The sequence below is a fragment of the Leptinotarsa decemlineata genome, unplaced genomic scaffold (genome assembly GCF_025532065.1).
Source record: "Leptinotarsa decemlineata unplaced genomic scaffold, Ldec_3_MD MMD2_tig00002082_RagTag_RagTag, whole genome shotgun sequence".
NCBI classification, from domain to species: Eukaryota; Metazoa; Arthropoda; class Insecta; order Coleoptera; family Chrysomelidae; genus Leptinotarsa; species Leptinotarsa decemlineata.
The window spans coordinates 3,673,192-3,697,015 of record NW_027412573.1 but is presented as its reverse complement, the minus strand read 5'-3'; the positions used below and the strand labels follow the sequence as shown (position 1 = coordinate 3,697,015).

At 39.3% G+C, this 23,824-nt stretch overlaps 1 protein-coding gene and 1 non-coding gene across 3 annotated transcripts in view; one reads left to right on the top strand and one right to left on the bottom strand.

Annotated features, from left to right (window-relative positions):
* Window positions 1–22,822, top strand: part of FASN1 (Fatty acid synthase 1) — a 29,529-nt gene extending 6,707 nt beyond the window's left edge. Inside the window, exons 1-10 of one of the 2 annotated variants that reach the window (XM_074176846.1) lie at window positions 12,596–12,916; window positions 13,075–14,895; window positions 15,130–15,778; window positions 16,305–16,563; window positions 16,869–17,412; window positions 17,847–18,933; window positions 19,092–19,389; window positions 19,841–21,985; window positions 22,045–22,284; window positions 22,386–22,822. In XM_074176846.1, coding sequence (XP_074032947.1) covers window positions 13,098–14,895; window positions 15,130–15,778; window positions 16,305–16,563; window positions 16,869–17,412; window positions 17,847–18,933; window positions 19,092–19,389; window positions 19,841–21,985; window positions 22,045–22,284; window positions 22,386–22,499 — 7,134 coding nt within the window. In that variant the 5' untranslated portion in view covers window positions 12,596–12,916; window positions 13,075–13,097 and the 3' untranslated portion in view covers window positions 22,500–22,822. Of the gene's footprint in view, window positions 1–12,595; window positions 12,917–13,074; window positions 14,896–15,129; window positions 15,779–16,304; window positions 16,564–16,868; window positions 17,413–17,846; window positions 18,934–19,091; window positions 19,390–19,840; window positions 21,986–22,044; window positions 22,285–22,385 lie in introns of those variants that run through there. The other variant, XM_023156620.2, reaches the window with a different exon arrangement.
* TRNAD-GUC (transfer RNA aspartic acid (anticodon GUC)) lies at window positions 3,865–3,936 on the bottom strand. The gene has a single exon. It is a non-coding gene; the product is annotated as a tRNA-Asp (tRNA).
* Window positions 22,823–23,824: the final 1,002 nt, after the last annotated feature.

Below are 23,824 nucleotides of genomic sequence, written 5' to 3'. Positions count from 1 at the left end.
ATATTTCTAAGAATTTAGTGCTTACTATTATAGAATTATACTACAGCAGTATGAAATATATTTCTCGACCTATTCTCATACCTTCCATGTTATTCGTGACCACCGTATTCCGTAACGATTACTGGTGCACTGTGCGTCCGTAACAGTTACAAACCGAACCGCCGTCGTGCAAAGAACATACGGTGACAATGTGGGACTAGTATGAACGTAACGCGTATTTTTGTCTTTTACATGCGGCGTTGTAACTTAACCGTTACAAGCCGAACTACCATGAGTTGTTTTTAGACGTATTAAAAGACTATTACGTTACATGCGGTGGAAAGTTCGGACTAGTATAAAGTATCACATTACGTTGTAACGTAACCGTTCACCCTTATGTTACATGCGGCATTGTAACCGTGCACTCGTGGCCGTTACAAGCCGAACCATCATTCGTCGGTTTTCAGCCGTCGTATCAAAGGACTGTTACGTTACGTACGGTGACAAGTTGGAACTAGCTCATTTTTGCTTGTTACATGTGGCGTTGTAACGTAACCGTTCACCCGTAATCGTCACAAACCGAACCACCATGCGTCGTTTTTAAGACGTCGTATCAAAGGACTGTTACGTTACATGCGGTGACAAGTTCGGACTAGTTTAAAGGTATCGCGTATTTTTGCCTGTTACATGTGGCGTTGTAACGTAACCGTTCACCCTCAACCGTTATAATCGAACCACCATTTGTCGGTTTTCAACCCTCGTATCAAAGGACTGTTACGTTACATGCGGCATTGTACCGCAACCGGGCACGCGTGGCCGTTACAAGCCAAACCATCATTGGTCTGTTTTCAGCCGTCGTATCAAAGGACTGTTACGTTACGTACAGTGACAATTTGGAAGTAGCCTATTTTTGCTTGTTACATGTGGCGTTGTAACGTTACCGTTCACCCGTAATCGTCACAAACCGAACCGCCATGCGTCGTTTTTGAGACGTCGGATCAAAGGACTGTTACGTTACATGCGGTGACAAGTTTGGACTAGTATAAAGGTATCGCGTATGTTTGTCTGTTACATGTGGCGTTGTAATGTAACCGATGACCCTTAATCGTTACAACTGAACCACCATCCGTCGGTTGTCAACCGTCGTTTCAAAGTTAAATGTGGCGTTGTAACGTAACCATTCATCCTTAGCCGTTACAACCGAACCACCATTCGTCGGTGGTTTTCAACAGGCGTATCAAAGGACTGTTACGTTACATGGGGCATTGTAACGCAACCGTGCTCTTGTGGCCGTTACAAGCCGAACCATCATTCGTCGGTTTTCAGCCGTCGTATCAAAGGACTGTTACGTTACGTACGGTGACAATTTGGAACTAGCCTATTTTTGCTTGTTACATGTGGCGTTGTAACGTAACCGTTCACCCGTAACCATCACAAACAGTACCACCATTCGACTGTTTTTGAGTCGTCGTATCAAATGACTGTTAGGTTACGTACGGTGAGAAGACTATTTTAAAGACTAGGTTTTGCCTATTACATGCGGTATTGTAACGCAGACGCGTACTCGTGGTTAGGAGTGTACGTTGGGACTAGTATAACGGTATTGTGTATCTCCCAAGCGGCATTGTAACGTAAACCTTATTCGGTTGAGTTGCGGAATAAATCATACGGCCGAAAATCAAAATGCCGAACATGTCCAATGTTACGTTACAGGTCTTATGGATACGAGCCTCAAAACTAAGTTAAAGTAGTGAGCCACAAAAAAGAAAAGTCATTAGCCGATTAAGATTTATGGGTGCCGCGTGTTGCTTTTGTCATTAGGTGGATTTAACCATACTAGCTGTCAATCGACGTCACGCGTGATACACGATGAATCCCATGAAGATTAGTTTTATCGTCAAAATGAATAGTTTTCTCTCATATTCATTTTCTATGAATACTAACAAATTGTGAATATTTTGAGCCATATCATACCACCACTTACGAAAATAAATAACAAACACTGCCGAAATAATTCTAAAAGTGTCACATTCAAACGTTGTTTTCATTCACGTAACCTCAATTAGCAGACTACTACTACTAGACAGCTAACAGAAAATCATCAGAATAATCGGCTCTGGTTTCGATGTAACCATACTTTGATGAATAAGCATAACTTTAATGGAGTAAAATTAAATCCTCACCAAAAACTGATACCTTTGTTATGTTATCGTTTTTTTTTTTCATAAATAATAAATTTCATAAAGTGACACGGGAAACATGCATCTATAATATTGTATATTCGTTTGGGAGCTCCAATGAATTCATCCTTTTTTTTTCCAAGTCGGTATGTATTCGCATGGCAAGCTTAAATTACATAAAGTCGTCGACTCCAACTCGTTTGACATTGCGTTTCCGAATGTTATTCAAATAGATTGCGAAATCATATACAAAGTCAGTGTCAAGTCCATTTTAGATTATTTGGGAATAACAAATGACACGCGGTGATTATTACGTAAGAAGTTGAGTGCTCGGAATCCCATCAAAATTCAAATTGTAGTGGATAAACTTCTATAGAGTATTAATCAAGTTGCATCGAGCGTAGGTTATGTATATGATATTATACTGTACTTGTAGAGTCTTCATTTTCATTCACGAAACTTTTAATATTGAATAAATGTATCTAAACATTCAAGTTATTAGCGATTGTAGATATAATTTGGTGCTTAGTAGAACTGATAATTGCTTCTTTTTTCATTCATCTTATGAAGAATTTTATATAATTTTTATTTCAGTTAAAAAAATGCAATCAGACCACTTTGAAATTAAATAATGCAACAGTAAGTCAAAATATAAAACAAGCAAAGAAATATTTTACTCGTTGATACACAATAAAAAGAGGGAGACAATACGGATCCCTGGGGAACACCAGCGCTGATGGTGAAAGATATCCATCGACGACCACTTGCAGGGAACGTTCTAAAGCTGGAGAGCCATTGACAAAAATGATCCGTTAATTTTCATCCGTAATACATTTTTTTTAAGGAAAAAAAAACAAACATGTCTCAACAACACGCACACTGGAAAAAAGTACTGGGATTCCTCAATAATAGATAATAGTGCACTTACCTAGACTAGCATTTATATTTTCGTTATTAATGTTTGGTCACGCTATTTCCTGTTCGATAATAATACGTAAAAAAGTTTTCGATCGATTATTCAATTATTTAATATATATGTAATCGTTTTTCACAAAAAATGAATGTAGGCTCATCTAAAATTGACTGATTATACTGTTATGACATGAAAGGTAGAATTTGGAACCTTCAACTGAGCTATAGTTCTCTAACTTTTTTATATTAATGTGAGTTTCAAAGCAGTGATGAATCCAGGCTAATCATCAATTCGACGCTCAAGAAAAAAGAAAATGTTTTTCAACAATCTTTCTGATACTTGAAATTTTAGGATTTTCAAGTGTAGACATTTAAAGAATGTAATCAAAACGCAAATGTAGACAGAAATACGATCTGAAATCATGATTTATGATTATAGTTATGATAATTGTATTATTCATTACTCGTGAAAATGAAATTTCAAATCGTTTGAATATTGAGTGTTTAAAAAATAAAAATACTACAGGTTTTTCAGTTTTTAACTACTCTTATTTTATTATTAACTAGCGAGCCGCCCGGTTCCGTAGTGCAATGTATAGTAAATATACATTGCACTAATCGCATTGGATTAAATATAATAAATTACCACTCAAGAAAAATGTTAATGATGCTCTACAGATGTTGAAATTATTTGGTTTCGGTGTCACGAAGGTCATAAATGAAGTATACATAAAAAAATGAAACGTGAATCATTACTAACAACTTGAAAAAGGTATACAAATTTTAAAAAAATCTCCTCGGCGGGGAATCGAACCCCGGTCTCCCGCGTGACAGGCGGGGATACTGACCACTATACTACCGGGGACTTGAATGTTCATAAAACATTTCTGATTTTCGTAGCAAAATATATAAAATTTTTCAATTATTAACATTGAATTTATTGGAGCCTCTAGAGACACCCTACATTTTGTTTTATGAGAGAGAGAGGGCATTGTTAGATCAAGATCTTCAGATGATGTGGTGCTGCAGGTTTTCCCGGGTTTTCCTGCAGCTGAAAAAGCAAATGCGCCACTGGAATCAATGAAATCGCCCCGGAGCGCCAATTAATTTTTATTGTTGTATTTATTTTATTTTTATCGTTAGTGAAACATAATATACATATCTCATTATTAACAACAAACTACAAGCTACCAATATAGAGGGTGTAACTAAATAAGTGTAAAACATTTAAGGAGGTGATTTCTCATCGAAAAAAAGATAGGATCTTTCATATAAAGAAACTTCATTGGAGCATTCCTTGTTAAGATACAGCCCCTTAAAGGGGGTACATAAAATTTGTATAACAATTTTTTTCACAAGCAATACAAAAGTTACAATATTGAAATTAACCTGACGTTTTGTACTACCAAAAAGACACTCAGCCAAAAATTTATTTGGTTTACTCCATGGTTGTAAGGGGTGAAAAACGCAACCTCTAAAATTTATTTCCAATGTAACTTTTTGTCTTATTATTTGTTCACTGTTTCATTCTAAATAAAAAATGTCTCCTGGGTTTTTTGCCCAAAATAAACCAGTTCGCAGCAAAATATTATTTTACGAACAACTACAGAGATACATCGTCCTAAATGCGAAAATACGAAACTAATCTATCTAGTAGGTCGCTATTAGCGATAGTGACAATTAAATTGGTATGACGCTGTCAGTTTGTGAATTTTCGAAATTGAATTAATACTAATTGTGTGTTGTTGTTCTGTTCTTAATTTGTTACTTTAATAATTCACTTGTTATTAAAATGGCATACACAAATGAGGAAATGGCTGATATGCATTACGTTTACGGTCTGTCGCAGGGGAATGGGTTAGAAGCTTCTAGAAGATATGCTGAAATGTATCCTCAACGGCAGCATCCTTCACATAGAATATTTGCTCGACTTCATCAACGATTACGAGAATATGGTTCATTCGACAAAAGAACGCAGGATTGTGGTCGCCATCGAGAAGTACGAACACCACAGCTTGAGGAAGCAGTTCTTAATTTGATTGAAGAACAACCTACTACCAGTACTAGAAAGATTGCTTTCCAGCTAAATGTTGATCATATGACGGTATTTCGAATTTTAAAGGAACAACTTTTATACCCTTACCATCTGCAACGAGTACAGGCACTGTTACCGCGAGACTTTCCGAACCCTCTTGAATTTTGCAACTGGATACTCGAAATGATTAGAAGGAATTATGAATTTCTGAAGACGATAGAATTCACAGACGAATGTAGTTTTTCTCGGGACAAGATTATTAATTTTCATAATTACCACATATAGGCTGATGAAAACCCTCACGCTATTGTCGAAACTAACCATCAAGAACAGTTTTCTCTTAACGTGTGGCTTGGACTTATTGGGGACGATTCAATTGGGCCTCATTTTCTACCTACTCGATTAAATGGTGAGGCATACGTTCAATTTTTGAGAGAAGTGCATCCAGTACTGCTGGAGGAAGTTCCTTTGGGCGTCAGAAGGGATATGTTTCATATGCATGATGGAGCTCCCGCTCATTTTAGTCAAGTAGCACGTCAGCACTCAACCGAAACATATGCAAATCAGTGGATAAGTCGAGGAGGACCACAGAACTGACCCGCTCGATCCCCGGATCTCAATCCTCTCGATTTCTCTATTTGGGGCCATTTACAGCATTTGGTTTATCGTACTCCTGTTCGCGATGTAGAGGACTTAAGAAACCGCATTATCGATGCGTGCAGGGTAATCAGAGAGACTCCAGGAATATTTCAGCGAATACGTGGCTCAATGCGCCGACGTCTAGACGCATGCGTAATGTCTAAAGGTAGACGTATTGAACGTTTACTATGATTTCTACATCTTGTGTGTTTTGTTATTAATAAATTAGTTTTGTTTATTACCCTTTAATCGTTTAATGCAGGTACTAACTACAAAATAACAATAAATCCAGTTCGCATTTATGACGATGTATCTCTGTAGTTGTTCGTGAAATAATTTTTTGCTGCGAACTGGTTTATTTTGGGCAAAAAATACAAGAGTCATTTTTTGTTTTGAATGAAACACGCTATCGGAAATACATTTTTAAAAGGTAAACAAGTTATAAGACAAAAAGTTACATTGGAAATACATTTTAGGGTTGGCGTTTTCCACCCCTTACATCCATGGGGTAAACCAAATAAATTACTGGCTAAGTGTCTTTTTGGTAGTACAAAACGTCAGGGTAATTTCAATATTGTAACTTTTTTAGTGCTTGTGAAAAAAATGGTTATACAAATTTTATGTAACACCTTTAAGGGGCTGTATCTTAACAAGGGATGCGCCAATGAAGTTTCTTTATATGAAAGATCCTATCTTTTTTTCGATGAGGAATCACCTCCTCAAATGTTTTACACTTATTCAGTTACACCCTGTATAAACCAGTGTACATTACAACCGATGGAGCACCAGCAAAAAAAGGCTGGTACTGCCGCAACCGTTATGTTACTAATTGCATTGGATTAAATGTACATTACCACTTAAGAAAAATGTTAATGATGCTCTACAAATGTTGAAATTATTTGGTTTGGGTATTACCAACATCATAAATGCAGAATACCTTTAAAATAAATCGTGAATCATTTCTGACAACTTAAAAAAAGTATTTAAAAAAATAATCTCCTCGGCGGGGAATCGAACCCGGTCTCCCGCGTGACAGGCGGGGATACTGACCACTATACTACCGGGGACTTGAATGTTATTATAAAATTTCTTATATTCGTAGCAAAATTTATAAAATTCCTTAATTATTAAAAACGGTATATTTTTCGAGAATAGTTTTTGCGAAACTAATCCTTTTTGGTTTTCCACTTCTCCATCAATATGTGGAAGATCAAAAACGTCAATAAACATTCTTTACAAAATAATTTATGTGCAGAAGCTGAATTCGATTAAAAAAAAGAAATGAAAAGTTGCTTCGGATGCGATTTTTCTGCAAGTTTATACACTGTGTCCAAGATAAGGAAGGCCACTACAAAGAGGGATGCAGTACCTACGGTGCCAACAACAACAAAACATACTGAACATTTCTGATAATGCTTGAGAAAATCCGAGAAATTGAATAAAAAAATTCAAGTTCGTTTTCTAAAATATTGAAATGAAAAAACCTTTTCCGCAAATTTGTTCAATAATGGGAATAATTCAAATATTGAATAAAAAATTAAAAAAAAAAGAGTTTCAACCTCATTAGGGCTAAAACTGAAATTTAGTTTAGTGTTGTTGAATATATCGTTAACGGTATTAATGCATGGAAAATTTGGAAGGAATCATCAATCAAAAGGGCTGGTGACCTACTTTTTTTATTTCTTTCATTGACGATTTCGCACTGTATGTGGGAGACGCGAAACTTCATTTCCTCATCGATTGATTAAACGGCGGGCGTGGAAAATTCCCGTTTCAAACAACGATGGGAAGCCTATTGATCGACACAATAACCTAGATTGAAGAAAAAATATTCTCTAAAGGCGGATTTCCACCGAACGGACTCTTTTGCGACTCGTTTCGGTTTCAAAAACGTATTTTTATAATTTGTTCTTTGGAAATTAAGACTTCGAAACTCGAAAATTTCGACATTAATCTCGCAATTTCGAATTTCAAACACGAAATTTTGACTTTGAGTATAGTCAAAATTTTGACTATTAACTGGAAAATTTCGAATTTAATTTCGAAATGTCCACTTTGATCTCGCAATTTCGAATTTAAAACCCGAAATTTCGACTTTGACCCCAAAATTTTGTCTTCTATCTCAAAATTTCGACATTAGTCTCAAAGTTTCCCCTTTAATTTTGCAATTTCTAATTTAAAATACGAAATTTCGTCGACTTTATACCCAAAATTTCGACTGTATACTCAAAATTTCGACTTTATACTCAACATTTCTACTTTGAACTCAATATTTTGACTTAATCTCGAAATTTCGACATTAATCTCAAAATCCTACTTTTAATTTTGCAATTTCTAATTTAAAATAATAAATTTCGACTTTATACACGAAATTTCGACTTCAATCTCGAAATTCCCACCTGAATATCACAATTTCGAATTTAAATACCAAAATTTTGACTTTGAACTCAAAATTTAGACTTTAATCTCGAAAGTTCCACTTTAATCTCTCAATTTCGAATTTGAAACCGGAAATTTCAACTTTAAACTCAGAAAGTTGAATTCGCTTTCTAAATTTCGACTTTAATCGAAATTGCGACTTATTCTCGAAATTACGACCTTGATCTCTATAGTTCTAGTTAAAAGTCGAAAATTTGAGATTGAAGTCAAAAATTCGAGGTTAAAGTCGTAATTTCTATAATAACGTCAAAATTTCGAGTTTTGAGGTCATAATTTCCAAGAAATTCTCAATAAAAATAGGTACCCCTTCTGCGCTTGTGTGTAGAAAGCAATGAGAATGAAACGGCAATTATTACATTTGGGATTATCAAGTAACCGCTCCTCTCTCTTTGCTCTTTCTTTCTGGCCTGACTCTTAGACCTTCGCTTTCAATTCATATTTTTATGACTGCCTGAATGAGTATTATTCAAGTCAGTGTCGAGCGTTTGACACATAATTTGCATCATAAAATGGTGAACATCCTAATCACCTTTAACTACTGTACAAAAGATGAATTAAAACTCTGTCATCGAAGTTTTTTTACAGTTCAAATTATTCAAGCACTGCCAAGAAAAATGAAGTGTGGGCTTTTAAAAAATGGTTTAAAAAGTATTACAACGATAGGAATTCAAATCTTATTTCTCCAATTAATTTTTTAGTTTTAAAGTATTTCGTGAAGAATGGCTTTCTGGAAATATCGAATGTGATTTTTTTAAATTTTAATCCATAGTTGTTTCGTTCAAACATAACTCTCATATTAGTAAACACTTTATATTGGACAAACATAGTCGTAGTTTCTTGAATGTAAAGTCCTATTCCTCATCTACAAACTGTCTTTTGGTACAGGGACATAAATTTAACCACGACCGTGAAGTAATACATTTCAATCAATCAATCAATCAATCAAAATATACTTTATTGTCGAAAAAACTCTTGTTTTGTTGACAAAGTAGAATATACACGTACAGAAATAAAATTTAGGCAAAATACACACAATTATGTAAAATATAAATAAAATAGAATAAAAATAAAAACAGAATTGTTATATAAACAAGCAGTATATGAACATATACATTTATCAATTATACATTTTATTCAATAGAATAAGTGTTAATGAATAAATAAAATATCAATCATAAAAAGTTATTTGAACGTTTTGTCAATTTTACGACTTATAATTCAACAGTCTAATCGACTATGCTATACAGTACCCGCAATAAATTACAATTTCACTGGAAGTTGTCATTGTAAAATTCTTGCAAACTATAATAGGGTCTGCTCGCGAGAAGTTTTTTTGTGTATTTTCTAAAGCTGTCAATACTATCGTAGCTATTTCTAAAATGAGACGGTAAGTGATTATACATTTTAACACCGTTATAGAAAATGGAGTCCTTTACTAGGGATGAAGAAGGCAATGGTAATTTAAAATTATTTTTAGATTTTAGGCGAGTGCTATGACACGAAGAAATATATTCAAATTTTGACCTATGTTTGTGTATAAGACACGCAGTTTCCATTACAAAGAGAGCCACAACTGTCAATATATTTTTTTCTGCAAATAACTGCCTACATGAATTGCACGGTCCTAGTTTGAACACATATCTAATGGCTTTCTTTTGCAGTTTAAGTACTGAATCTAGCAGACTAGAGTTACATACCCCTCAGAAAGGAATGGCATATCTCAGTTGAGATTCAATTAATGCATAATATGCGTTTATAGCCGTGGCAGTACCAAGTTCCCTTGAAATAATTCTCATTGCATAGCACCCTTAGGAGATTTTATTCTTCAATTGGTTGACGTGTGCTTCAAACTTCAATTTACTGTCAATATATAGGCCTAAAAATTTTGTGCAGTCTTTATTTTCAATCTTCTTATTTTCTAGAGGCATATCTTCTAAAGTACATTTGAAAGTTATTATATTTTTTTTTATATTAAAAGAGAGAAGATTCGAATCGCACCAAGACTTGATTACATTAATATATCTGATTATCTTATTATTCAGATCTTCAACAATTTTACTATGCAATAAAATGGTGTTTAGACACAGTTAATCATTGATATATACAAGAAAAAGAGTGGGTCCCAAAACCGATCCTTGTAGCACTCCATTTTTGTAACATTAAACATTGTAAACATTAAAAATTACGAAATTTCACTGAATAACCAAAAAGAATTGAATTCTTCCCCACTTTTGTATTTGTTTTCTAATGTGGAAATTGGTAATTGGTTTATTACATTTTCATGTACCAAACTCATTTAAAAGTATTAGTCATTATTTAGATAGATGGTTATGTGATTCAAATTGCTATTATAAAAAGTCCAAATTTGATGGAATTCAGTCAGATGAACACACCTGAGGAAGCTATTATATAACGAAACAGGTGTTGCGGTTTTGTTAACTACCCAGTGAAAATCCCACCATTAAATGTTACTTGAATAAGAATACAAAATAAACATTGTACATTTGATGATATAGGCTAATTTATTTCTCAAAAACGGTTCAATAGCAAAATAACGATTTCGTGGTTGTGGATCCATTTAATGATTGTCAGTAGTTCGAATAAAACTGACATTGTTGATATTATATATTGCAATGTAGAATTTTATCAGATAATGTTATATACTTTGGGATAACAGATAAGTAAGTCGCGGAAATCAATGAGTATACAATTCAAGGTAATGATCACACCATAAATTTAATCCCTCCGTCAAATAAATCTCATATCATTCAGTTTTTTGCGCAGCTGAATGTTTATTTCGAGGTGAAAGTCATTAATGAAAGATAATAGCAGTAAGTAAGTAGTAGTGAGTGGTATATTCGATCCCCCACTGCAACTCGCAAGAGTTTGTTGTGACTTACATCTATACAAACTCAGCCAAACAAGTCGAGCTTTTTAATGAAGTTGAACTACATCATTCAAACAAGAGTTAGTGTTTTTTTTCGATGTTTTAGAACATGCTCTGGATAATGCATCAGTGATAAACATGAGCTTGCCATATTTTCAATTCTATAGAATTTCAGGTTGTCTTCTCTCATCCTACCGACTGCGCCATTTAGCGCAATGAAATAGCATTATTTTATTTTATTTGTGTATATCGTGTATCTTTTTTTGACGACACTTGTCAACAACATTCTTGACGTCCACTACAGCTGTAACATTCGAAGCTTACTTATACTTATATATACAATCATATACTACAAGCTAAGATGGCAAGAGTTCTGCCAAATGCTAAAAACATGTGTATGTCCCGCCACGGGACAGGCATGTTCTCTGCTACCGGGACCTGTATGTCCTTGTGAAGAATAATCCACTCCATAGATGAGGTGACAGCAGAAATGCAACAAGTGCATAAGTTTGTAATACATTTCGCTCTTTTAAATAAAATGCATGCAATCTCCAGAGATCACTAACACCACCAGGAAGTTACTAAGTCACGTGGTGCCTTTCCAATCAGATGCAAGATTGAGGGTTTAAGAGTTGAAAACTCGGCAAATCTTGAGGCAAGTTCAAGCATTTTGCTTGCTTTTCGCACTTACTCTGTTTTGACGGTGCAAATGAAGTAGTCATACTTGAAAAGCCTTTTTGATCATATCAGTGATTATCAAAGTTACAATGCGTTTATGAATAATGCCTAATCTCACCTTGATTCAAATTCCTTATATTTTTGGAACTGTATTAATAATCGTAGGAAGACTAATATTATTCCGGAGTTGGTGAATCTTGACACCGAAGCGTATACTGGTTTTGAAATAGTAAATTTGTTTGCAGATTATTTTACAGTGACACACAACTTACATATAACAAAACGCAAAGATAACCTCATATTTAAAGGCATTCGTCAATTCTGTCATTATTTTACTATTTCACTTTCGCTTTCCTCGCTTTCGAGGAAAGCGAAAACAAGAAATCTGTTCCACTGATACTTGAGAGATTTAAAAAACTCGAGCAAGATAAAGACATACATTCGGAGTTATTAGAAACTAGTTCTATGTTGCTGTATCACTGATGTTCCAATGTTTTGACAGAATCAGAATCAACGAACTTAGGCGTGCGCAGTGTTATAAAACAGTGCTTTCAAAAAAATGTTCAACAGCACCATCTAGTGGCGAGTTACAGAAAAATTAATACCCTAAAAACCTTTTCTATGAAAAAATACTTATAGATGTCAAGTTTCATCACGATCGGTTGAGCGATGTAGAAGTTTATCACTTACCAACCAACCAACCAACCAAAAAACCAAGACACTTTGTGTAAAAAGGGGACAATTTAGTCGTCCACTGGGTAGCTAGGTTTGACAGCTGTCTTAACGGAAAATTGTGTGTCCAGCCGGATAGATAAATTTTCTCTGCTGTTATGACAATTAGTGTCATGAAATCCGTAATTACCGGTATGCCTTGTGAAATGAATGTTCATTGAAACTTGTGCAGTTCATAGTGAACACTGGAAAAATATTAGAATCAAAGTCGAACAAACTGAGGAGTGGAAATCAGAACGAATTTGAAGATTACAGAATTAACAAATTTTTCAGAATCCCTTCAAGTTTTTATAACATTTATATTATGGGCTGATTATTGAAAAATTGAAGAGGAAGGTTATTGAAGGTTGCGAGGATGGTTACACTTTCGGATATATGTCCTTTTTCTGCAGTAAAAGTGGCAAAATGACTTCTTGAAAATTCATCTACCTGGAAGTAAATATGATAAGTTGATAACTGTTCTAACAAAATTATTTCATCCGGGTTTACTAATGTTTATTGTACATATTCGATATCTGTGACAATATTATTCCATTATCAATATATTTGGAACCAATCACGACCGTACTTAATGGGTTCTCTCTCGATTTCAGATTGACTTTACTGAAACTCCACCATGCCCGCCAGAGCACCAGAACCAGACCGCCACGTGGGAATCTCCTTCAACGACGACATCGTCATCACAGGCATATCCGGTCGCCTCCCAGAGAGCAACTCCATTGAAGAGTTCAAGCAACAGCTCTTCGATGGCGTCGACCTCGTCACAGACGACCCCAGACGATGGCCGTCGGGTCTCTACGGCCTACCAACACGTACCGGCAAAATCAAGAACCTGCAGTACTTCGACGCCACCTTCTTCGGCGTGCACGCCAAGCAGGCGACCGTGATGGACCCCCAGCTGAGGATGCTGCTCGAGTTGACGTACGAAGCTCTGGTCGATGCAGGAGTGAACCCCGCTGAAGTAAAGGGGTCGAAGACGGGGGTGTTTATCGGGGTGTCGGACAGCGAGTCTTCAGAGTTCTGGACGCAAGATCCAGATCAAGTGAATGGTTATGGACTGACAGGGTGTTGCAGGGCCATGTTCCCCAACAGGATTTCCTACACTTTCGACTTTTCCGGGCCTAGTTACGCCATTGATACGGCTTGTTCTAGCAGTTTGTTTGCGTTCCAGCAGGCTGTTACCGCAATCAAAACTGGACAGTGCGACGCGGCTATTGTAGGCGGTGTGAATTTACTCCTCAAGCCGACGTCCTCCCTGCAGTTCCACAGATTGAGCATGCTCAGTCCGCAAGGCATGTGCAAAGCCTTTGACGCTTCAGGTAATGGCTACGTAAGATCCGAAGCAGCGGTAGTTGTGTATTTACAAAGGGCCAGCGTTTCGAGGAGAGTATACGCTACGGTTCTAGGCGCCAGGACAAACACTGACGGTAACAAAGAGCAAGGAATCACCTTCCCCTCGGGTGCCATGCAGAACAAGCTCATCCGAGAGGTTTACGACGAAATTGGGATCAAACCCCAAGATGTAGCCTACGTAGAAGCCCACGGCACCGGAACCAAAGTGGGAGACCCTCAAGAGGTGAATTCCATCGCGGATTTCTTCTGCAAAAACCGCAAAGAGCCTCTACTAATCGGATCCGTCAAGAGTAACATGGGTCACTCTGAGCCGGCCTCCGGGCTATGCTCCTTGGCGAAAATAGTGATTGCCATGGAAGCGGGAATGATCCCGCAGAACCTCCACTTCAAGAACCCCAACCCGGACATAGCGGCTCTGAACGATGGCCGTTTGAAAGTCGTGGCGAAGAATGAGCCTTGGAACGGCGGAATAGTAGCCATTAACTCCTTTGGATTCGGTGGAGCCAATGCTCATATCGTCCTGAGGTCTAATCCCAAACCCAAAACCATCTGGCCAGTGGGGCCTATCCCCCGAGTGGTTGGTGTCTCCGGAAGAACGCAGGAAGCTGTGCAACATTTCCTCGCAAAAATCCAACAGAACAGGGACGACGAAGAGTTTTTAGCGCTGGTAGATGAAATACACTCCAGAAACGTCAATGGGCATGCCTTCAGAGGGTACGCCGTTCTGAAAGATCAAGCCATCGAGGAGGTTACTCAGATGGCTGGAGACGACAGGCCTATCGCCTTCATTTTCTCCGGCATGGGATCTCAGTGGGCCGGTATGGCGAAGGACTTGATGCAGCTCGATTGTTTCAAGAATTCTATCAAGAAGTGCGCCGATGCTTTGAAGCCACGCGGCGTGAACTTGGAAGATATAATTATTAATGGCACGGAGGCGACGTTCGACAACGTTCTGAATTCTTTCGTTTCGATAGCGGCGATGCAAGTTGCCTTGACGGATGTTTTGAAGATTTTGGGGATTGAACCTGACGTGATTGTGGGTCATTCTGTCGGCGAACTTGGTAAGTTCAATCTATCACTCGGAGGTTATGCGATATTTATTCGGGAGAACCGCGAAATAGCTTTAGCCTCTAGAGATCTTGTCAGAACACGGTTTCCTCGCTGAAACAAAAATACTATCTCTCGACACGCGCTTCGCTAGCCAAGTCAGCGTCATCAGGAGATGTTCAAGAGTCTTAGACAGTCTCAATTATTTTTATCAAACACATGAAATTATGAATAATTCTTTCTTAAAGGTTGCGCCTACGCGGATGGAACATTTACCGTGGAACAAGCAGTTCTCTCAGCCTTCTGCAGAGGCCGCGCTATCCTGGAAAGCAGACTTCCGGCAGGTGCAATGGCCGCGGTCGGTCTATCCTGGGAGGAAGTGAAGAAAAAATGCCCGCCTGAAATTTACCCCGCATGCCACAACAGCGAGGATAGTGTCACCGTGTCGGGACCGCCGGCGGCTATAGAGAAATTCGTTTCCGAACTCCAAGCTCAAGACATTTTTGCCAGAGCGGTCAAAAGTTCCGGCACCGCTTTCCACAGCAAATACGTGGCGGACGCCGGACCGAGGCTGCGTAAAGCATTGGAGGAAATCATCCCCAACCCCAAACCGAGGACGCCCAGGTGGATATCTTCTTCTATCCCGGAATCGGCCTGGAGTTCTCCCATGGCCCAACAGAGTTCCGTCGCCTACCACGTGAACAACTTGCTGTCGCCAGTGCTTTTCCATGGGGCGCTCAAGCACGTTCCAGAGAATGCTATCGTTATCGAAATCGCTCCCACGGGGCTCTTGCAGGCCATTCTGAAGAGGGCGCTAGGACCTAAGGCTACCAATATCAGTTTGGTTAAGCGGGGGCACGCCGATAACATCGAATTCTTGTTGTCCGCCTTGGGAAAGTAAGTAACGAACATTCTTTATTTGTGCCTAGTAGTGTTCCCAAAACTAATTTCCTTCTCCATTCGAAACTGTATTCATGAGATTATTGGGGAATCGCGGAAGCGGTAGTTAGAAACTCAACCGAAGTATCGCTAAAATATATTTGAAAAAATATGTATCGATAAAGAAGAGGAGAGTTACTTCTTCCCTACTCTGTTGCTTCATCATCTTCCAATCAGAGATGGCAAACACTGTCTTCCAGAGGTGTATTCCTAAATTCATCAACTTTACCAAAAAATTGAACATTTTCTAAAATTCATTTGAAATCATTTCAGCAATTACCCAATTTCTTTCGATATAGGTGCCAAATTTAAGATATCTACTTACTCTCTCTGATTTTTGCTCTAAATGATAGTGTCATGCATCATTTACCTGAACTTATCACCTTTGACAGGCTGAAAAATGCTATAGTTTAGGTTGCATGGAACCACGCCTCTCCTTTAAGTGTATCATAATATTTTCTGATAACCCTACTCTTTTTTCTAGGATCTATAATGCTGGAGCGCAACCTAAACTTGGCAACCTCTATCACCCAGTTAGCTTCCCAGTAGGAAGAGGTACCCCTATGATCAATTCCATGATCGAATGGGATCATTCGATAGAGTGGTCTGTTGCAAACTTTTCAGGAAAGGGATCCCGATCTGGAGAACTCGTCGTTGATATAGATTTGAGTAAAGAGTCTGATGAATACTTGATTGGACATACCATCGACGGAAGGGTTTTGTTCCCAGCTACAGGATACTTGGTAAGTACAGTTGGTGAAACGGTTCTAGTAGAAACAGTGTTGCCACCCTTGTTATAATAAAATGAATGGTAACATAATTTTAACAGGCAGACTTTCCTCTGCCAGAAACACCGGAACTGCAACATTCTCCTGGATGCGCGATTTACCAACCAAGTTGGCGTATTTAGTCTACTTCGTCTTCACACGAAGCATCGTAATATTTGAACCAATGTACACAGTTTTCGAGTTTATCGCGTTCAGACAGACAGATGCAGTGAAGGCTTTTGTCTTATAGTAGACTATATTAATTAGTCAACTTGTTTCAGACTCTCGTATGGAAAACATTCGCGAAACTCAGGAACGAAGATTACGAGCAACTGCCAGTGATTATGGAAGATGTACAGTTCCACAGAGCTACAATAATGCCTAAAGAAGGTTCCGTTAAATTTTTGATCAACATATTCGAGGGAACTGGAGAATTTGAACTCTGCGAAGGGGGATCCGTAGCCGTTACTGGAAAAATCCGCGTGCCAGAAGACGTAACCAAGGAAGCTTTGAACCTGCCCCAACCAGTGATCAGAACCGAAAAAGACGTCCTACCGCTAAACAACGCTGACATATATAAGGAATTACGCCTACGCGGATATGACTATACTGGCATCTTCCGAGGCATAACCGAATCGGATAACCGAGGAACCAGCGGAAAACTCAAATGGGAGAACAACTGGATCAGCTTTATCGATACAATGTTACAATTTTCCATACTCGGTCAAAATACCAAAGAACTTTATTTGCCGACCAGGTTGCAGAGAGCGTTTATCAATCCCAAAGAGCATTTGAGTTTTGCCGATGGGTTACCCGAAGGAGAAAGTAAGTAACTAGTTTTATAACCCACCTAAAAAAACTACTCTGGAAATTAATGTGTTACCACGGCAAAAGAATTTAGGGAATATGCGTCTGGCGCCCAACGTGGGGAACAATTTTTTTCTTTGTATCCTACGAAATTTTCCCTCAGAATTTGAATTAGAAAGCAAAGGTGTCCGAAATATCAAACGTGCGTGATTTATCTCGTACATTTGTGCTAGATCTGAACAGGTGAAATTAAGTCAAAGTATTCTTTACGTCTGATGTTGGCTAGAGTATATTATTATTCTTGAACACTTTTGAAATGTTTTTTTTTTCTTTAAAATATTGCGTAAATCTTTTTGTATTATGACTTAACATACCGACATGTTTTCTTTGAATGTGTATTTCCGAAAAATAACCTATATTCAGTAGTTACTGACAAAATGATGCATTTTCAGACATCCCAGTCCACATGTACAGAAACATCGGAGTCATCAAATCAGCCGGAATTGAATTGCGAGGAATGAAAGCCAGTTTGGCACCTCGTCGTCAGCAAGCTCAAGCTCCTCCCAAGCTCGAGAAGTACCAGTTCGTGCCTTATGAAAACTCCCAACCGCTAACCGAAGACTCTGACAAAGCTAAAACGCAAGCGCTCACCGTTATCTTGCAGACAGTGATAGAAAACAGCTCTGGAGCGCTGAAGCTGAAAATCGCCGAAGTGGGCACTGACAAACCGATCGAAGCAGTCCTGGCACCTACGATTAAAAACATCATCGAATCGGAACCGATGCTGTCGGCAGATGTCACTGTAGTAACATCGGCTATTGTAGATACGGCAGCCCTAGACGCGAACGAGGTGAAGCACGTCATTCGTGACGTAACGACCAATCCTGTCACGCAAGACGCTCATTTGGTCGTCGTCAGTGACCTCTTAATGTACAACAAGAAGGATGTGCTTGAAAACGCCCTAGCTTCGCTCAAGCCAGGCGGCTTCATCCTGCTGGAGGAGCTCAAGTGCCCAATCGATACGGAAAAATTCGCTGGTTTAGAGATCGTGAGTAAACAGCTGAGCGACATGAAAGTTTACATTCTCCTGCGCAAGCCTATCATGGTACCTGCCGATGCCACCGTCATTCAAGTAACTGAAAATAACTTCTCGTGGGTGGAGCCCCTGAAGGAAACCATGAAACAAGCCGAAACGGACGGAAGGAAGATATACGTATACGTACAAGGAGAAGAGCTTGCCGGTTTGGTCGGGATGGTGAACTGTTTGAAGCAGGAGCCTGGCGGTTCGAACCTGAGATCCATTTTTATCCAAGATGCGAAGGCGCCCAAATTCACTATTGCGGCTTATGAGAGCCAATTGAGGAAGGATCTAGTTCACAATGTGTTGAAGAATAAAGTTTGGGGTTGCTACCGGCACATTACGTTGGAGCATTATGATGACAGCAGCAAACTTCAGGTTGAACACGCTTATATTAATACCTTAACGAGGGGAGATTTGGCTAGTTTACGCTGGATCGAAGGTCCGCTTGGATATTACAAGTAATTATTTTTGTTTTATTTCATTAAATTTAATGTTTTTACATTTCTTTCTGCAAGTAGTTCGGCTTTTTTTCATTCCATAAACCGCATATATTTTCGGCATTTTTTATAGAACAAGTGATCTTTTGATGTTGCTCAGTTCATCTGTTTGTTTTCAGGGATGACGACTCGAATACCGAATTATGCCACGTGTACTACGCCCCTCTCAATTTCCGCGACATCATGTTGGCTACGGGCAAACTACCCCCAGATGCTCTCCCAGGCGATCTTGCCGGACAAGACTGCATACTTGGTTTAGAATTCGCCGGGCGCGATTCCAGCGGTAAACGAGTCATGGGTATGGTGGCAGCCAAAAGTCTGGCCACCACGGTACTGGCTGATCCCGGTTTTCTCTGGGAAATACCGGAGAAGTGGAGCATGGAAGAAGCTGCTACGATCCCGGTAGTGTATGGAACGGTAAGTGTTGCTAGTTTTGCGCACTGTTGATTTTTCTTTGAAAATAATGGAAATGGAACTTATCCCATGTGCATTCCCAAGAATCTAACTCAATGACCTTTCCAGCAAATAGAACTGACTTTACCTTCTTTGGAACCGATTCTTCCTTTTCTACACTGATTTAACTATTATTTTTCTCTTGTGAAGTGACCTTAAATCCATAGTAATATCTTTGCAAAAATTTGACTTTATTGTTGCTGAATAGTTCTATGTATCCATGTCTTCAAGCTATTACGGTCGCCCACAGTAATTTCTAGTGCAAGCACCTCATTTGATGCGATGTTCATCTAGATCAATATTACTCTTTCACTCAGACAGAGATCTTTCAAAATTGTCAGAAAGTTCAATTCTTTTCTTTTCAATGAGTCTACTTTTATAGACCAATAATATCCAATACTTGCTATTTTTCCAGAGCTACTACGCCTTGATAGTTCGCGGAGGATTGAAACCAGGCGAATCTCTGCTGGTACACGCCGGAACTGGTGGAGTCGGACAAGCTTCAATCTCGATCGCCCTCCACTTGGGATGCACCGTTTTCACTACAGTCAGCAGCCAAGCCAAGCGCGACTTTCTCAAGAAAACTTTTCCCCAGCTGGAAGACGAGAATATCGGCAACTCCCGAGACACATCCTTTGAGCAACTTGTCATGACGCAAACGAACGGCCGTGGTGTGGACTGCGTGTTGAACTCCTTGGCGGCCCACCAGCTTCAAGCTTCTGTCAGATGTCTCGCCATCGGAGGACGATTCCTGGAAATTGGTAAAGTGGATCTGTCCAACAACTCCCCGCTGGGGATGAACATTTTCCTGAAAAACACCACGTTCCACGGTATTCTCCTCGACGCTTTGTTCGATTCTGATAGCCCCGAGAAGCGCCAGGTAATGAATCTAGTGAGTGAGGGCATCAAGAGTGGAGCCGTCCAGCCGTTACCGAAAACTGTCTACAACGAACACCAGGTTGAGCAGGCGTTCAGGTTCATGGCTTCCGGCAAGCACATCGGCAAAGTCCTCCTGCAAATACGCGAGGAAGAGAGCAGGAAGACGCAGCGTCCTGCCACGAAGACCGTGGGCGCAATTCCTCGCACCTACATGGACCCGGAGAAAAGTTACGTCTTGGTGGGAGGTTTGGGAGGATTTGGGCTCGAACTTGCCAACTGGTTAATCAACAGGGGCGCCACGAAGATCATCTTGACATCCAGAAGCGGAGTGAAGACCGGCTACCAGTCTCTCTGCGTAAGGAGGTGGAGAGAGAAGGGCGTTGAGGTTTTAGTATCCACAGCGGACGCGACTACTGAAAAAGGCGCCAAGAGACTCCTGGAGGAGTCCATCGCTCTCGGACCCGTAGGCGGCATTTTCAATCTAGCCGTGGTACTGAGAGACGCAATGATGGAGAACCAATCCGAGGCAGATTTCAAGACAGTTTGCAAGCCGAAAGTAGATGGGAGCAAGCACTTGGACGCCGTTTCGAGAATCCTCGCCCCTCACCTGGACTACTTTGTCAACTTCTCGTCAGTGTCCTGTGGTAGAGGTAACGCCGGTCAAGCCAATTATGGTCTAGCCAACTCGGCCATGGAGCGCATTGCGGAAGCCCGGCATTCCGCGGGTTTACCGGGTATCGCAATCCAGTGGGGAGCCATTGGAGACGTCGGTTTAATCCTGGAAACCATGGGAGGAAATGACACTGAAGTCTCAGGCACCTTGCCACAGAGGATGTCTTCATGTCTGGCAACAATGGACGTGTTCCTGCAGCAGCCACATTCCGTAGTTGCTAGCATGGTTCTGGCCGAGAAGAGGAAAGCATCTGGTGGAGGCAGCCAGGTCAGTCTCACTGACGCAGTTGGGAATATCCTGGGAATCAAAGACACCTCCACTGTAGCGCCCAGTGCGTCTCTGGCAGACTTGGGCATGGACTCGCTCATGGGGGCCGAGATCAAGCAGACCTTGGAACGAAACTACGACCTGGTACTCAGCGCTCAGGAGATCAGAGCGCTCACTTTCGGCCGCCTCCTGGAACTGAGCTCTGGCGGAAGCGCTCCCGCTCCAGCTGAAATCCCCGGACCCCAAGATAACAACGTACACTTCGACCAAAGTGCCATGATTATGCCTCAGAAGAGTTTGGTGAAGATGGTCAGCAAGACGGCCGAGAACAAAACCCCTGTCTTCCTGCTACATCCTATAGAGGGTGTGGTTAACGCCTTGGAAAGCCTAGCTAAATGTATTGACGCTCCAGTTTACGGCCTTCAATGTACTGCCGCGACACCACTGAAGAGCATCGCCGATTTGGCGAAATACTACATCAGCCAGATCAAGACAGTTCAGCCAAAAGGTCCTTACATGCTTATCGGTTACTCGTTTGGAGCTTGTGTCGCTTTCGAAATGGGGGTTTGGTTGGAAAGGAGCAAGGAGAAGGTGAAGCTGTTGCTTCTTGATGGTTCGCATTCGTATGTGGCCACCCATACGGGCAAGGCTAGGTCGAAGATTCAAGGAGACACGGCGGCGGAGCAGAGCGAAGTGCTAGTGTACTTCTTGATGCAGTTCAAGGAAATCGATCAGCAAAAGGTTAGTTAAACCATTTCATCAGGATGATAAAGTTAATTTTCATTGAATGTTTGTTCTAGGTTGTTTCGGAACTCGTTGGTTTGCAAACTTGGGAAGAGAGACTCTCCAAAGCTATGGAAAAGCTAGATGGAATTACACCTTACAAATTAGAGGACTTAGCTACAGCTGCAACAAGTTTCTATGAGAAATTAGTAGCTGCGGATAAATACTCACCTTCTGACAAATTTTCAGGAGAAGTAACACTAGTAAAAGCCATTGATAACTATGTACAAATGGGCGATGACTACGGTTTATCAGAGGTGAGTTAACTCAGTTTTGTCTATTACGAAAGGTTTACAAAACTATATTAGTGAGTTTTAAGTAAAATGTACTCCATGTTGACAATTTTCGTTCGTTTCAGGTGTGCAAACAAAAGGTTGTCGTAGAATCACTGAAAGGAAACCACCGCAGCATATTAGGAGACGGCAGCGTAGAAAAAATAGCCAGTATACTTCATAACCTCATAGAAGTGTAAAAGGACATTCACTCGTAGTGCGTTTTTATTCATCACATTCCTGTTTCCTAAGCGATCCATACTTTCGAATCTCATTTTATCGTTTTGTAGCGTGTAAATATTAGACACTATTTTCTATGTTTTGTTAGCTAATTTATAGTTGTTTTAGGTTACGTAACGAAGAGTTAATTTATTTTTGTATGTTTGAATTTGAAACCAAAGACTTTCAAATACGCTCTCTGGTGATGATGCAGGGTTTGTTGCTTAGCCTTCGCATCATCGTCACAGGCAAAAGGGAATCGTTGTTTGTTGTAAATACTTAAATAAATATATTTAATCTGCAACTGAGTATTCCATTTTACTATTCCATTGTTACCAGGTGTTTAGTAAAGTACAAATAGCAAATTTGAGATAATTACCTGTATGACCACTATGTATCCAAGTTCATCTATTTCCTCATACCTACTGAAGTAATTTACATAGTTTGACGAATGAGAGCTTCTTGATCGTTGTAGGTTTTGTGACGTCACATTAAATTGAATATAGCGCCATCTACAGAGCAAAGTCATGAACTATTTTTTTAATAATGCCTGAAGATGCCAACTTGCTTAATGAAACGCGTGTCGAGAAGAATGTTGTATGTCTGGTGATTAGAAAAAATTCTTGCTTTCAATGAAAAAGATGCTAAAAGGATTGAATTTGGACCTCATCTTTATTCTCAAGTGCCAAAAACCTACTGTAGCTCATTAATTTGAAAGAAATTGTTAATGCACAATAAAAAATGTACATTTCCTACAGTTTAAAGAGAAAGATCGAAAGAGAGTTAAAGCATTTGCATTCATACATTCCAAGAAGGTTGACAAGATCTGACTGATTGAAATTTAATAATTGGTGTCAGAAATGGAATAAATAACTGAAGAGTTCTGTACATTTTCGTGAAAAATGAAAAAAATCAACTGAAACAAATAATGTAAGAGGAAATCCGTAACTATTGCAGAAAAGTAAATTGTCGATGATGTTCAGAGAATAGTCAAGAGGTAATGCAACTGAGAATCGACAAGTGAAAAACCAAGCAGGAGATATTGTAAATTGTAGTTATATAAAAAAAATCAAATAAAGGAAATATACAGAAATACCTTTGACGTTTTTGAAAAACAGATTCACTAAAGTGATAGTTGGGAAAAACTTGAAGAAACAAATGGAGAATTTTGCAAGTTATTTTCAAAAATTTGAGATTAAAAATTATAAACCACCATTCCAAAATTATATAATTTCAAAATATCTTACGTCGCAGACACATCTACCGAGTAGCGAATAATTTATATTCTTTATTGACCAGTTGGGTA